The sequence below is a fragment of the Somniosus microcephalus genome, chromosome 1, assembly GCF_052327205.1.
Source record: "Somniosus microcephalus isolate GS21.2 chromosome 1, FLI_Smic_1.0, whole genome shotgun sequence".
Classification (NCBI taxonomy): Eukaryota; Metazoa; Chordata; class Chondrichthyes; order Squaliformes; family Somniosidae; genus Somniosus; species Somniosus microcephalus.
This window is the reverse complement of record NC_140987.1, coordinates 40167343-40183496: the sequence shown is the minus strand read 5'-3', so window position 1 is coordinate 40183496 and position 16154 is coordinate 40167343. Positions and strand designations below refer to the sequence as shown.

Genomic DNA, 16154 nt, shown 5'->3' with positions numbered 1-16154 from the left:
GACCATAGAGCACATATACCAGAAACGCTGTTTACGGAGGTCACGGACCATCATCAAAGACCCTACCCACCCCAGCCACAGTCTGTTCGCCCTCCTGCCATCTGGGAGACGCTACAGATGCATTCGCACCCGTACGACCAGATTTAGGAACAGCTTCTTTCCCAGGGCTGTCATCCTACTGAACTCCACAAATAAACTCTAAAGCCTGCACATCTGCCAATGCACTTTATTATGGTTATGTTTATGTTAATATACTACAAGCCAAATGTATGTTGAATGTTTAAATGTCTTAATCCAAATGTACACTCTCGGGAGCCGCAAGCCTACATTTCATTGTACTGCACTTGTGCACTAACAATGACAATAAAAGTTGATTTGATTTGATTTGATTTGATTTTCATACCCCTTGGTTCCAAGAATCTATCGATCAGCCTTGAATATACTCAACGATTCAGCATCCACAACCCTTTGGGGTAGAGAATTCCACAATTCTCAGCAATGATGGATGAATGGTATACATGTTTAAGTCAGGATAGTGTGTGACTTGATGGGGTACTTGGGAGATTAGAATGCTCATCAACTCCAGTGGCATGGGCAATCAAGCAGACTACTCTGTCCTGGATGGTGTCACAACTCCCGATTGGAGAAACATCCGAGCGAGTGGCGAGTCGTTTCATCGCTTGAATTGCGTAGCTGTTGGAAAGGCATTGAGGTGTCACTAAATGAGCCTCTTGTTACAGAACACCCGGCCTCTGCCCTGCTCCTTGAGCCACTGTGTCCCTATGGCTGGTCCAGTTAACGCGTCAGGTAAATGGTGACCCGCAAGATGTCGGGGGATGCGGTGAATGCTGTGCTATTGAAGGCTGGGGAAAGTGGTTGGGCTTTTTCTTGTTGGGGATGACCATGTCTAGAGTCAAAAGCACACCCATTCCACTGACACCAATGTTATGGAGAGACACATGACAAGGTGATCCGACGTGCCCTTTGTGACTGCAATGAATCTGTCATATACATGACGCCGATACCCTAGATTACAACAAATTCAATAGAAAACTTAGGTACCACTAAATTAGCTAGGAATACATTCTTTACCCCTTCACTCCAGTATATGCTCTCTGTAAATACAGGAAACTCTTTGGTATCCGGCACCGACGGGACCGGAATGGTGCCGGTTGATTAAAAATTCCGGATGACGGAGAGGGTTATCTACCGAGGCTATTTTTAACAAAGAGTCAGACTCCTGTTATTGAGGTGTTCGGACTTCCGACAGCGCCAAGAAGCCGAGTAGTAGCAGTTTGGAGAACTACCCCCACTGACTAACTCGGCCACCACAGGAGACTTGGACTCGGCAACATTGCCGGTTATTGAGGTGTTGTTTTCGGAGTGAGAATTTTGCCGGTTAATAGAGAATTCCGGATATTTAGGTGTCGTTTAAACGAGAGTTTCCTGTAGATCAATTTCTACACCATTTTCAAAGTGCTAAAGCGATTAAAAGTGGCAGAGATATCCAGATTTAAATAGACATGACAGGTAGATCTTTCCACTAGTGGCAGGGGCTTTAAAGATAAGTTGTTATAGTTCCTATGCTTATAACAGTTTCGTTCTTTAGAAGTTGCAGGTCAACAAACGGAAGCTTCTCATGGTTTGTTGACCTCATGCTATCTGCAACTAGTTTCACATTCAATTGTAAACGTTCCTTTGGCCTTCCTCATTCATCATCCACCACCAAAAACAGAAGCCAATAGGAAGCTTTCTCTGATGCCCACCTATGCCATGCATCCAAAACACGCTTTCCCCTAAAATTCCTCCTTTCGACAACTGCTTCTGACTCTTGATTCTCCCGCTTACTCCATTCTCACGACAGCACACTAGTGCAAAAACCATTGCATCTATGTACTCGCTGGAGTTTAGAAGAATGAGAGGGGATCTCATCAAAACTTATAAAATTCTAACAGGACTAGACAGACTAGATGCAGGAAGGATGTTCCCGATGGCCGGGGAGTCCAGAACCAGGGGTCACAGTCTAAGGATAAGGGGTAAGGCATTTAGGACAGAGATGAGGAGAAATTTCTTCACCCAGAGGAACCTGTGGAATTCTCTGCCAAAGAAGGCAGTAGAGGCCAATTCATTAAATATATTCAAGAAGGAGTTGGATATATTTCTTAAGGCTAAAGGGATCAAGGGATATGGAGAGAAGGCAGGAACAGGGTACTGAATTTGGATGATCAGCCATGATCTCAATGAATGGCGGAGCAGGCTCGAGGGGCCGAATGGCCTACTCCTGCTCCTATCTTCTATGTTTCCTATGTAAAACCAGTGCACACATACAACGTCTTGCATGCTTATAACACAACAGACACTGCAGCAGAGAGAGAGAGAGAAAAAGGGTGGCTGAGGTGAAAGCATAGTTGAACAGAGGGTCCTTGAGAGTTCTGAGAGCAGGGACAAAGTGACATGGTGGCGATGCTGAGGGCATGGGATACAGTGGTCGATGAGGGAATGAAGGCCAAGGAGTAAGCTGGTGAGAGCAGCAGAGGGACATACATCTGGAGGAGATCGCTAAGGTAGAAGGACGCTCCTGTGGAGAGATTTGAAATTGAAGAGGGCGGCCATGGAAAGCCAGTGGAGCTTCAAAATAACTGGGATGGTGGGAGAGTACAACAACAACTTGTATTTATATAGCACCTTTAACGTAGTAAAATGTCCCAAGGCGCTGCACAGGAGTATTTTAAGACAAAAAATTTGGCACCGATCCACATAGGGATAAATTAGGGCAGGAGACCAAAAGCTTGGTCAAACAAAGAGGTGGGTTTTAAGGAGCGTCTTAAAGGAGGAAAGGTAGCGAGGCGGAGCGGTTTAGGCAGGGAATTCCAGAGCTTAGGGCCTAGGCTACACAAGGCACGGCCAACAAAGGTTGGAGCGATTATAATCAGGCATGCTCAAGAGGGCAGAATTAGAGGAGCACAGATATCTCGGGGGGGGGGGGGGGGGGTGGTTTGTGGGGCTGAAGGAGATTACAGAGATAGGGAGGGGCGAGGCCATGAAGGGATTTGAAAACAAGGATGAGAATTTTGAAATCGAGGCGCTGCTTAACCGGGAGCCAATGTAGGTCAGCGAGCACTGGGGTGATGGGTGAACGGGACTTGGTGCAAGTTAGGACACGGGCAGTCGAGTTTTGGATGACCTCAAGTTTACGTAGGGTGGAATGTGGGAGGCCGGCCAGGAGTGCGTTGGAATAGTCAAGTCTAGAGGTAACAAAGGCATGGAGGACAGACACACATCATACAGCCTGTGAAAGACAGAAAGACTTGCATTTATATAGTGCCTTTCACGACCTCAGGATGTCCCAAAGCGTTTTAGAGCCAATGAAGTACTTTTGAAATGTAGTCACTGTTGTAATGTGGAACAGAACACCAATGTACAGTAGATTTTAATATTAGAGGTTAAATTCAAAATAGTCAGCCATCAAAAAGGTTTTACTGGTGACAACCCAAACTTTTGAACTGAATTTAGCTATTCTGCATTACTGACAAGTGAAGAGAGTTTATACCATGCAGAACATATCAACTTCACAAACGTCCATTTTTCCATATTTTCCCAACTGAAGAGTCAATGACATCACAAGAACCACACTGCAGTCAAAGCATTAGTAAAGTCCTCCATTTCAAATTGACATCATTCACCCTCATATACCCCCAGCTACAGCTCAAACTTCTGTCAAAGATTCATAGGTAACTTTTTGTGCGAGACCTCGAGAGGTGACACAAATGTGCTGCTTTTTGGCTATATAAACACTTTTTTTGTCTTGTAACACTCCTGTGAAGCGACATGGGGACGTTTTACTGTGGTAAAGGCGCTATATAAAGAGAAGTTGTTGATGTTGCTGCTTGCTAAATTAAGGCGCACGGCAAGCAAACAGCCTGAAAATTCTATTCCCGTTTCAAATGTGCAGCCTTTGCACTTTTTTCTTTTAAAAACAAGAACGACCATTAAAAAAATAAATTGCAAGAACACCATATCATTTAGATTTATGAATATGTGGGACACTTTTGGCCAGTGCATTCGTGGGTGTTTTTTTTTTTAAATAATTAACCAAACTGAAGTACAGTATTAGGCTGAACAGTTATCACTACATTTTATTTTCATCAAACCCGGGTAATAACCTCCATGTGGGTCAAACAGCAGCTGCAGCGTTGCTGCTGGCTTCGTGTAGACGTGGACTACACTGATTGGCAGGTACCACAACGGAAATGAAACCGCAGTTATCCTTTGAAGACGAACCACGACACGTTGAGAAAAATAAAACTGCAGCTCTGGTTAAAATCTGCCAAAGTACAACAGCAGCGGCTGTAGTTTCCACACACACACGTGTTAAGTCGCTACAGCAAAGGTTGTCACTCCCGATGCAGGAAGGTCAGCGTTACCATATGGCACAGAGCAACGGCAGACACAAACTTTCAACCCAGTTTACAAATCTCTGGGGGAACTCCACTCGTTAAATCAGTTTTTAAATAGAGATATATTTTACGCATATGCAAGTCGCTATAAAGTATGCAACGACAAAGAGAGGTGCACAGAGCTATCTTATGTATTTTTCACAACGGCAAGATAGGTCAGATCATAGTAAGCACTCTGCAAGCATTCAGGTGAAGAGAGATAAATTAATCGAGGAAAAAACCCAGAGAGAAGATAAATATATATCAGGAAAACGAGGCAGAGAATACAGGGGTGTGAAAGGCTGAGGGATCCGTGTAAAACACCAGAGCCCAGTGGAAACATTCAGCGGACAGGCAGAAGGTGTGCGGTGATACAAAGAACACGTACAGGAAACACAACAAAATAGCACCAGATAGATTGAGAAAATTACATAGAGGGAAGCAATCAATCTTTCAGCACATGGACAGAGGCTCTCTGTACAAAGACAATCAGCAGAGAGAAGGAGGGGTGAAAAAAAACATGGTCAGCGGTACAAAGAAACAAAGAGATTGAGAAAGGACCAGAGAAAAGGGCGACCGGCGGGAGGAGAGGATGGATTCTGGCGAGAAAAATTAAATCTAAATCGAGACACAACCCCCCCCACCCAGGGGCTTCGGTGCAGGAGAGTTATTAGAGGAGGGTCTCACTCCAGACCCACATCACCCAAACCCATTACCACCCCTTCCCCCCCAAACTCTCACCCCACTCCTCCCCACCCATCTCCCCTCGACCCGACCCTCCCGCCCCAACTCCCCTCCCCTCGACCCGACCCTCCCGCCCCATCTCCCCTCCCCCTCCAGCCCATCTCCCCTCCCCTCGACCCGACCCTCCAGCCCCATCTCCCCTCGACCCGACGACCCTCCAGCCCCATCTCCCCTCGACCCGACCCTCCCGCCCCAACTCCCCTCGACCCGACCCTCCCGCCCCATCTCCCCTCGACCCGACCGCCCCATCTCCCCTCGACCCGACCCACCCCATCTCCCCTCATTCTGAACCCCTCCCCCAGGCCCCTTCTCACCTCCTCTCCAGCCTCAACCCCACATACTTCCTCAATCCTTCCCCAACCTCCCTCCCCGCCCAATCTCCCCACTCCTCCTGCCTCAACCCTTCTCTCTTTCCCCAGCGGCCAAGAGCCCCATTTCCCCACTCCCCCCACATACTTCCCCAACTACTCCATCGGCCTCCAGACCCACTCCTCTCCACTACCATTCCCCCCACAAGACTCTCTGCCTCTCACCACCCATATCTCCCGCTCCCGCTCCCCACACCGAGACCTCAGCGCCCCAGCCTCCCTCCACCCCAACCCTCGCCCTCCACTTCTCATTCCCCCCGCCCAGACTCACTCCTCCTCCAACCACTCTGTGTCCCCTTCTCCATTGTCTCCCTTTACTCCACCCCCAGCAGAACACACAGCAGCCCCCCGGACCCCGACCTCTGCCCCCGGGTCCCTGTCACCCCCCTCCTCCTCTCTCCTCTCCCACCCGCCGAACGCACAGCAATGGCAGGAGCCCCCCGGGCCGGAGCGCAGATCCTCCCTCCCTCACTACTCACAACATGACTTTGGAGAGCTGGATGTGGACGGGGACGGTGCGCTCCTTGAAGGAGGTGCTGAGGAAGCAGCCGAGGGTCAGCACGGCCATCACACTCAGCGAGAAGGCGAAGAGCGAGTTGGCCCGGGACAGCGCCGTGTTCATCCTGGACACCGAACGGCAGCGAGCGGCCCGCACAGCGACCCACCGACGGCAAGACTCAGGCGGCGGCGGAGCAGAGAGCGGACGGACAGGCCGCACTTCCGGTCCCGCCACTGGCAGGCGCCGCCGGGAAACCAGGGCCCGGGCAAAAGGGCTGGGGACCGAGTGTAGAGACCCGGAGCCCCCTTCCCGCACCGTGTGTACAGGCCCTGAGCCCCCTCCCCGCACCGTGTGTACAGGCCCTGAGCCCCCCCTCCCCGCACCGTGTGTACAGGCCCTGAGCCCCCCCTCCCCGCACCGTATGTACAGGACCGGAGCCCCCCCCCACGCACCGTGTACACAGGCCCGGAGCCCCCTCCCCCCCGCACCGTGTGTACAGGCCCTGAGCACCCCCTCCCCGCACCGTATGTACAGGCCCGGAGCCCCCCCTCCACGCACCGTGTGTACAGGCCCGGAGCCCCCTCCCCGCACCGTGTGTACAGGCCCTGAGCCCCCTCCCCGCACCGTGTGTACAGGCCCTGAGCCCCCTCCCCGCACCGTGTGTACAGGCCCTGAGCCCCCTCCCCGCACCGTGTGTGCAGGCCCTGAGCCCCCCCTCCCCGCACCGTGTGTGCAGGCCCTGAGCCCCCCCTCCCCGCACCGTGTACACAGGCCCGGAGCCCCCTCCCCACGCACCGTGTACACAGGCCCTGAGCCCCCTCCCTGCACTGTGTGTACAGGCCCGGAGCCCCCTCTCCCCCCGCACCGTATGTACATAAGAACATAAGAAATATGAGCAGGAGTAGGACATTTGGCCCCCCGAGCCTGCTCCGCCATTTAGTGAGATCATGGCTGATCTTATCTTGGGCTCAGCTCCACTTCCCTGCCCGCTCCCCATAACCCTTCCTTTATTGTTCAAATATCTGTCTATCTCCACCTTAAATATATTCAATGACCCAGCCTCCACAGCTCACTGGGGTAGAGTTACTACCCTCTGAGGGAAGAAATTCCTCCTCATCTCAGTTTTAAAAGGGCAACCTATTATGTCCGTGTATAATTGAGACACGGACTGCAGGAGTTGATTATAACAAGTCTTTACTGAATGGAGACAACCTGGAAACTGAAACTACAGAAGCCTGCTAGGGCCTTTTATACAGGGGTGGTCACTGCCGGTACTGCAGTCTGAGACCAGTCATTCCCTTAAAGGTACATACACAACAATTCCTCCCCTTTTAGATAAACAGTACATAACATTCATTTAACAACTAAATAATAACTAATTACAATTACGGTTGCTAGATACATTGGTTGAAGTTAAGCAATTATAAGTTCAGTCTTTGAGGAGGCTTCCTGATTCTGTCTGGATAACGCCTCTTTGGGGTATCAGGTTCTTCTGGCAAGGTTGAGTCGGGATCAATGTCGTTGTTTGGTTCGTCTGCTTCCAATATCACCGATTCTGCGGTAGATGCCATTGGTACTTCGGTTTCATTGCCAGGTGTATCAGATCGTGGTGTGGAGTTGACGTTTTCCAGTGACTCTAGAATCTGGTCAGCATGGCGTCTTACAATGCTCTCTCCAACGTCCACGGTATACATTAGAGGTCCTTGCTGTGTACAGATCGTTCCTGGCTGCCATTTCTCTGTGCGGTAGTCCCGGGCCATAACTGGTTGACCTATCTTAAAACTCCTGGTCGGCCTTTCATTCATATTCTGAAACTGCCTGTTCTTCACATCTCTTCGGACGTTTGGCTTAACCAAATCCAAGCGGCATCGTAATCTTCGATTGAAGAACATCATGGCTGGAGTTTGGTTGGTAACCGCATGTGGCAAACAAGAAGTTATCCACCTTGTGTTGTAGGGGTATATCTTCATTACACATTGCCTTGATAGCCTTCTTGAATGTTTGAACAAACCTCTCGGCCAATCCATTAGTGGCTGGATGATATGGGGCGGATGTGTAATGCTTAACACCATTGTTCTTTAAGAACCTCCGGAACTCTTCAGACATAAACTGTGGTCCATTGTCAGAGCAAATCTGTTCAGGCAGCCCATTCCTGGCGAATATGGTTCGTAAGACTGTGATAGTTTTTTCTGTGGTGGTTGAGGACATTTTTATTACCTCTGGCCACTTTGAATGTGCATCCACCGCAATTAAAAACATCGAGTCCATAAAGGGACCAGCAAAATCAATGCGCACCCTTTGCCATGGAGATGAGGGCCACTCCCATGGATGTAGAGGGGCTTGTGGTGGGGTGTTTTGGACCTTCTGGCATCCTGTACAGCTCTTGGTCATCTCTTCGATTTCTCTATCGATTCCCGGCCACCACACAAACGCTCTGGCTAAGTTCTTCATTTTTACCCCTCCCAGATGACCCTCATGAAGCTCATTGAGCACTCTATCCTTCAATTTGGGTGGAATTACTACTCTGGATCCACACATCAAGGTTCCTCTGCACACTGACAGCTGTTCTCTTCTCGGCGAGAATGCTGGCAGCAGTGGTTCGCCATGTGCTGGCCATCCCTTCACCGTTAAATCATAGACCCAGGAGAGTGTTGGGTCATTTCGTGTTTCCTTTTCTATGTTTGCATTCGTCACCGGGAGACATTCGACTATAGTCGAGTGGAATAACTCCACTGGATCCACTGCCAGATCTTCTTCCACTGTCGGCAACGGTAGGCGCGACAATCCATCAGCATTCCCATGCTGTTTAGTTCCTTTGTACTCGATGTCATATTGGTGTGCCCCTAGGAAAAGGGACCACCTCTGTAGCCGTTGTGCCGTCATTATCGGTATGCCCTTCTGAGGGTTGAAAATGGAGACGAGAGGTTGATGATCAGTTAGTAGAGTAAATTTCTGACCGTGCAGGTAGTGATTGAACTTCTTCACCCCCCACACCAGGCTGAGGGCCTCTCTGTCAACCTGGGCATAGTTACGCTCGGCTGAAGTTAACGAGCGTGACGCAAAAGCTATCGGCCTCTCTGAACCATCAAGGAATTTACGTGACAGTACCACCCCAATGCCATAGGGAGACGCATCACATGCCAGTCTTATCAGTAGTGATGGGTTGTAGAAGTGATTAGGTCCTTACTCTTCTGAAAGGCCCGCTTACATTCATCGCTCCATTTCCATGCTACTCCCATTCGTAGTAGGGCGTTCAGTGGGTGCAGAATTGTGGACAAATTTGGCAAAAACTTATGGTAGTAATTCACCAATCCGAGGAATGACCTCAGTTGCGACACATTTTCAGGCGCTGGAGCCTTAAACTACCGCTTCAATTTTGTTAGCGGACTTATGCAACCCCTCTTCATCAATCATGTGGCCACAATACGATATCTGTTTCTTAAAAAACTCGCACTTGGGGCGATTGGCTCGTAGCCCATGTTCACGTAGTCTAGTGAGCACCTGCTCTAGGTTGGCAAGGTGTTCACTGTCATCTTCACCTGTCACTAGGATGTCGTCCAAGTAACATTGAGTCCCCGGAATCCCTTGCAGGACTTGTTCCGTCGCTCTTTGCCATATCGCCGGAGCTGATGCTACTCCGAATACCAGTCGATTATACTGGTAAAGACCTTTGTGAGTGTTTATCGTGAGATACTTCCTAGAGGATTCTTCAACCTCCATCTGCAAATATGCTTGTGCTAGGTCAATTTTTGTAAAACGCTTCCCTCCAGATAGTGAGGCGAAGATATCTTCTATCCTTGGAAGAGGATATTGTACTGTATGAAGGACTGGGTTCACCATCACCTTGAAGTCCCCACAGATGCGAACCTTCCTTGGCTCCTCAGACTTATTGTTTAACGTTTTCTTCATGACAGGGACGATGGGTGTCGCCCACTCGCTCCAGTCTACCTTAGATAACACGCCTGCATTCTCCAGCTCCGCCTCGACGGCTGGGCGAATTGCATATGGTACCGGTCTTGCTTTGAAAAACTTGGGAATTGCATTCTCCTCTATTTTTATCGAGGCGGTTACGCCTTTAAGAGTGCCCAGTTCTTGTTGAAATACCTCTTTGGCGTCAGCTAAGATTGTTGACAATCGTCCAGGAGTGACGTCGTCATCCTTTTTACCAGCCACCGTCAGTGCCTGAATGGAGTGCCAGTCTAAACTTATCTTTCTGATCCATTCACGTCCCAATAACAGTGGTCCACCATCTTGCAGAATGTAGAGATACAATTTCCGTATTTTCTTGCCGTTGTATTCGACAGGCACCCTTATTTTTCCTCTGGGGTATACTTTTTGCCCCATATACGTCCTCAAGACAATGGATGTCTCTCTCAAGGGTATGTGTGAGAATAGCTGCCCGTAGTCTCGTCGATTCATGACGGTTAGAGCTGATCCTGTATCCAATTCCATTTTGACTTGGGACCCTGCTATCGTGAGGGTGACCCAAATGGTTCGGTGATCCTCTTTTGCGATTACGTTGTGAAGTTTGAGACAGCTTAGTCTCTTGTTCCCGGATTCACTATCGCTCATCTGGCCTTCGGAACTACTGTCCGTCATCTTTTGTACTTTCCTGTACGGTTCCTTAGTAGCCTTTTTGTTGTCGTTGGTCTTCTTCCCAGACCTGCAAACTCGTGCAATGTGTCCCATCTTTCCGCATTGCCTGCATATTTTGTCCTTGGACCAGCAGTCCTTCTGGTCATGGTTTGTTCTGCCACAGCGATAACATTTTGCAAATCCCCGTGTCATTTCGTGGGTGCCGTATTCCTGTGGCTTTTGTTGTATTTCCGCAGCTCCCCTTGCTGCTGCTTCGTACGATACTGCCACGCTGAAAGCCTTATCTAGCGTCAGCTCTTTCTCTGAAAGTAACCTCTTCTGGGTTCCTTCACTCAGGAGTCCACAGACAAATTTGTCCCGTAAGGTATCTGCCAGTCCTGCTCCGAACTGGCAGTGCTTTGATAGCTTGCGTAGTTCCGTAAGGTAATCAGCATTGCTCTCATTTTTATGCTGATTTCTCCTGTGGAATTTCAATCTTTCTGTTATCAGCAGCGGTGTAGGATTTAGGTGTTCCTGTAGGATAGCAACAATTTCGTTAAAACTCTTCGCCTTCGGTTTGGCTGGAGTAATCAGGTCCCGCAATAGGCCGTACGTTCTTGCGCCCATTAAATTTAGCAATACCGATGCCTTTTTCTCATCGGCTATTTTGTTTGCCTCGCAATATACCTCGACTCTTTCCACATATGTGGTCCAGTCTTCTATTGCATTATCGAAGGCAGTGATATCGCCAGTCTTTGGCATCTTGAAAATCTAAGATGGCGCCTCCCGCGCTTTGCCTTCTTCCCCGATTTAACAAAATGGCGCCTCCCGCACTTTTGTCTTCTCCGCTGTTGCTAGCGCTGTTGCTGGCGTTTTATGCCTTGATGGCGACGCCCTATGGTCTTCGCGCACTTCCCCCCGCGCTGCTGCTAACGCCGCTCTCCGCGGTTTCCGTGGCAAACTGCAGCTCCTCGCGGCTTTTTGCGCGTTTAATTTTAATTTTTTTTATTTCCCCGTCGTCGGAACAAGCCTGCAGGACTCTTGCCTCCCTCTTCTCGGGTCTGTACGCTTCCCGGCTTCGTAGCACCAACCGCGCCCAGTGTGCTCCACCCTCTCTCTCCTCTTCCCGACAACGCTGCTCGGCCCCGTTGCAAGCCACCCGCTCGAACTCTAGACCGCCGCAGCCCAGGAAAGATCAGTGTACTACCTGCCACCAGCCCGATTAGCTGAAGCACCATTGACAGGATAACCAAGCCCCGCTCTCGACAGCCTCTCCTACAAATCTTCAACTCCAGTGACTCAGAGGCGGATGCCCACGGTTGACGCCCGTTTCTACTGTTTCTTCCTTCTGGCCTCGACCTCTGATAACTTCGCTTCAGGGATGGATCCCCATGAGGTGGTGCAGATTGTAGGTAAGTTCGTATCTGCTCGTCGCCAGTATTATGTCCGTGTATAATTGAGACACGGACTGCAGGAGTTGATTATAACAAGTCTTTACTGAATGGAGACAACCTGGAAACTGAAACTACAGAAGCCTGCTAGGGCCTTTTATACAGGGGTGGTCACTGCCGGTACTGCAGTTTGAGACCAGTCATTCCCTTAAAGGTACATACACAACACAACCCCTTATTCTGAAACTATGCCCCCAGTTCTAGATTCCCCCATGAGGGGAAACATCCTCTCTGCATCTACCTTGTCGAGCCCCCTCAGTATTTTAAATGTTTCAATAAGATCACCTCTCATTCTTCTAAACTCCAGTGAGTATAGGCCCAACCTGCTCAACCTTTCTTCGTAAGTCAACCCCTTCATCTCAGGAATCAACCTCGTGAACCTTCTCTGAACTGCCTCCAATGCAAGTATATCCCTCCTTAAATAAGGAGACCAAAGCTGTACGCAGTACTCCAGGTGTGGTCTGACCAATACCCTGTACAGTTGTACCAGGACTTCCCTGCTTTTATACTCCAGCCCCTTTGCAGTAAAGGCCAACATTCCATTTGCCTTCCTGATTACTTGCTGTACCTGCATGCTAACTTTTTGTGTTTCATGCACAAGGACCCCCAGGTCCCTCTGTACTTTGTAATCTCCATTTAAATAATAATTTTCTTTTTTCTTTTTCTCACCAAAGTGGATAACGTCACACTTTCCCACATTATACTCCATCTGCCAAATGTTTGCCCACTCGCTTAGCCTGTCTGTATCCCTTGGCAGATTCTGTGTGTCCTCTTCCCAACTTGCTTTCCCACCTATCCTTGTATCATCAGCAAATTTGGCTACATTACACTCAGTCCCTTCATACAAGTCTTTAATATAGATTGTAAATAGTTGAGGCCCCAGCACTGATCCCTGTGGCACCCCACTAGTTACCGTTTTCCAACCGGAAAATTACCCATTTATCCCGACTCTCTGTTTTCTGTTAGTTAACCAATCCTCTATCCATCCATGCTAATATATTACCCCCCAACCCCGTGAGCTCTTACCTTGTGCAGTAACCTATTCTGTGGCACTTTATCGAATGCTTTCTGAAAATCCAAATACACCACATCCACTGGTTCCCCTTTATTCACCCTGCTCGTTACATCCTCAAAGAACTCCAGCAAATTTGTCAAACATGATTTCCCTTTCATAAAACCATACTGACTCTGCTTGACTTCTAAATGTCCTGCTACTGCTTCCTTAATAATGGACTCCAGCATGTTCACAATGACAGATGTTAGGCTAACTGGTCTATAGTTTCCTGCTTTCTGTCTCCCTCCCTTCTTAAATTGGGGCGTTACATTTGCGGTTTTCCAATCCACTGGGACCTCTCCAGAATCCATGGAATTTTGCTATATTGCAACCAATGTATCCACTATCTCTGCAGCCACTTCTTTTAAGACCCTAGGATGCAGGCCATCAAGTCCAGTGGACTTGTCCACCTTTAGTCCCATTATTTTACCGAGTACTTTTTATTTAGTAATAGTGATTGTTTTAAGTTCCCCCCTCCCTATAGCCCCTTGATTATGTATTATTGGGATGGTTTTAGTGTCTTCTACCGTGAAGACTGATACAAAATATTTGTTCAAAGTCTCGCTATTTCCTTGTTCCCCATTATTAATTTCCCAGTCTCATCCTCTAAGGGACCAGAACTTACTTTAGCTACTCTCTTCCTTTTTATATACCTTACCTAATTCACCTTCTGCTCCCACTCACCATCTTTTCTGCCTCTGTGGGATGCCTTGGGATGTTTTCTACATTAGGCCTACTCTTGAGGTCCCCACCATCAAGAAACAGCTGAGCGCACTGGATACAGCAAAGGCTATGGGCCCCGACAACATCCCAGCTATCGTGCTGAAGACTTGTGCTCCAGAACTAGCCGTGCCTCTAGCCAAGCTGTTCCAGTACAACTACAACACTGGCAGCTATCCGAAAATGTGGAAAACTGCCCAGGTATGTCCTGTCCACAAAAAGCAGGAAAAATTCAATCGGGCCAATTATCACCCCATCAGTCTACTCTCAATCATCAGCAAAGTGATGGAAGGTGTCATCGACAGTGCTATCAAGTAGCACTTACCAATAACCTGCTCACTGATGCCCAGTTTGGGTTAAGCCAAGACCACTCGGCTCCTGACCTCATTACAGCTTTGGTCCAAACATGGACAAAGGAGCTGAATTCCAGAGCTGAGGTGAGAGTGACTGCCCTTGACATCAAGGCAGCATTTGACCAAGTCTGGCATCAAGGAGCCTTAGTAAAACTGAAGTCAATGGGAATCAGGGGGAAAACTCTCCACTGGCTGAGGTCATACCTAGCACAAATGAAGATGGTTGTGGTGATTGAAGGTCAATCATCACAGCCCCAGGACATCGCTGCAGGAGTTCCTCAGGGCAGTATTCTAGGCCCAACCATCTTCAGCTGCTTCATCAATGACCTTCCCTCCAACATAAGGTCAGAAATGGGGAAGTTCGCTGATGATTGCACAGTGTACAGTGCCATTCACAACTCCTCAGATAATGAAGCAGTCCATTTCCGCATGCAACAAGACCTGGACGACGTTCAGGCTTGGGCTGATATGTGGCAGGTAATATTCACGCCACACAAGTGCCAGGCAATGACTATCTCCAACAAGCGAGAGTCTAACCACCGCCTCTTGACATTCAACGGCATTACCATCACTGAATCCCCCACCATCAACATCCTGGGGGTCATCATTGACCAGAAACTTAACTGGACCAGCCACATAAATACTGTGGCAACAAGAGCAGGTCAGAGGCTAGGTATTCTGCGGCGAGTGTCTCACTTCCTGACTCCCCAAAGCATTTCCACCATCTACAAGGCACAAGTAAGGAGTGTGATGGAATACTCTCCACTTGCCTGGATGAGTGCAGCTCCAACACCACTCAAGAAGCTTGACACCATCCAGGACAAAGCAGCCCGCTTGATTAGCACCCCATCCACCACCTTAAACATTCACTCCCTCCACCACCGGTGTACCGAGGCTGCAGTGTGTACCATCTACAAGATGCACTGCAGCAACTCGCCAAGGCTTCTTCGGCAGCAGCCCTCCAAACCCGCGACTTCTTCCACCTAGAAGGACATGGGCAGCAGACGCATGGGAACACCACCAACTCAAGTTCCCCTCTAAGTCACACACCATCCTGACTTAGAAGTATATCGCCGATTCTTCTTCATCGCTGGGTCAAAATCTTGGAACTCCCTACCTAACAGCACTGTGGGAGTACCTTTACCACAGGGACTGCAGCGGTTCAAGAAGGCGGTTCAGCACCATCTTCTCAAGGATGGGCTATAAATGCTGGCCTTGCCAGTGATGGCCACAACCCATAAACGAATAAAGAAAAAGACACCACAGAAATGCAAGTTGTTGTTGCATGCTCCTTTGTACGCTCGTCCACACCTTGTACCTGCTTTATAGCCTGTACCCTCCTCTACAACCCCTTCACACCTTGCACCCTTTTCTGCATGCTCTTCAACAGCCTGCGCCTTCCTCAACATCTGCTTCGTACCTTACACCATCTTCTGTGTCCCTTTTTACACCTCACACCTTCCACAAATTAATGGGTAAAATAGTACCTCCATTTAGTTTATGCATAATATATTTGTTTTACTTAAGTGTACTTCATTGGCTGTAAAGTGCTTTGTGGCGTCCTGAGAGCGTGAAAGGTTTTAATTATTTTTTGGTTGCTGGTGATCTATTAATACAGCTTGTGTTAATATTACAATTTTGCATATTTAATTAATACTTGAAATAACAAGAGCTTGCTTTGCGTACCATTTCTGTCTCTGTAACTAACTTCTGCATTGAAATATAGTTGTAGCACCTGACTTGACCATTTGATGGAGCTGTATCAAGCTGAAATATGATAATCTATTCCTGCACAGCGCCATCAAGAAGACGTTTAAAATGATGACCCAAGAATGCCTTGGCTGCAAGAACGGGCAGAAAGCAACGCCTCGATTTTAAAATTCTCATCCTTGTTTTCAAGTCCCTCCATGGCCTTGCCCCTCCCTGTCTCTGTAACCTCCTCCGACATCTCTGC

The 16154-nt window shown here is 48.7% G+C and overlaps 1 protein-coding gene across 1 annotated transcript in view; it reads right to left on the bottom strand.

Annotated features, from left to right (window-relative positions):
• spcs3 (signal peptidase complex subunit 3) overlaps positions 1 to 6284 on the bottom strand; it is a 41324-nt gene extending 35040 nt beyond the window's left edge. The window contains exon 1 of the mRNA XM_085978098.1: positions 6028 to 6284. Within this exon, the coding sequence (XP_085834224.1) occupies positions 6028 to 6170 (143 nt within the window). The 5' untranslated portion in view covers positions 6171 to 6284. The remainder of the gene's footprint in view (positions 1 to 6027) is intronic.
• Between the last annotated feature and the right edge of the window lie 9870 nt (positions 6285 to 16154).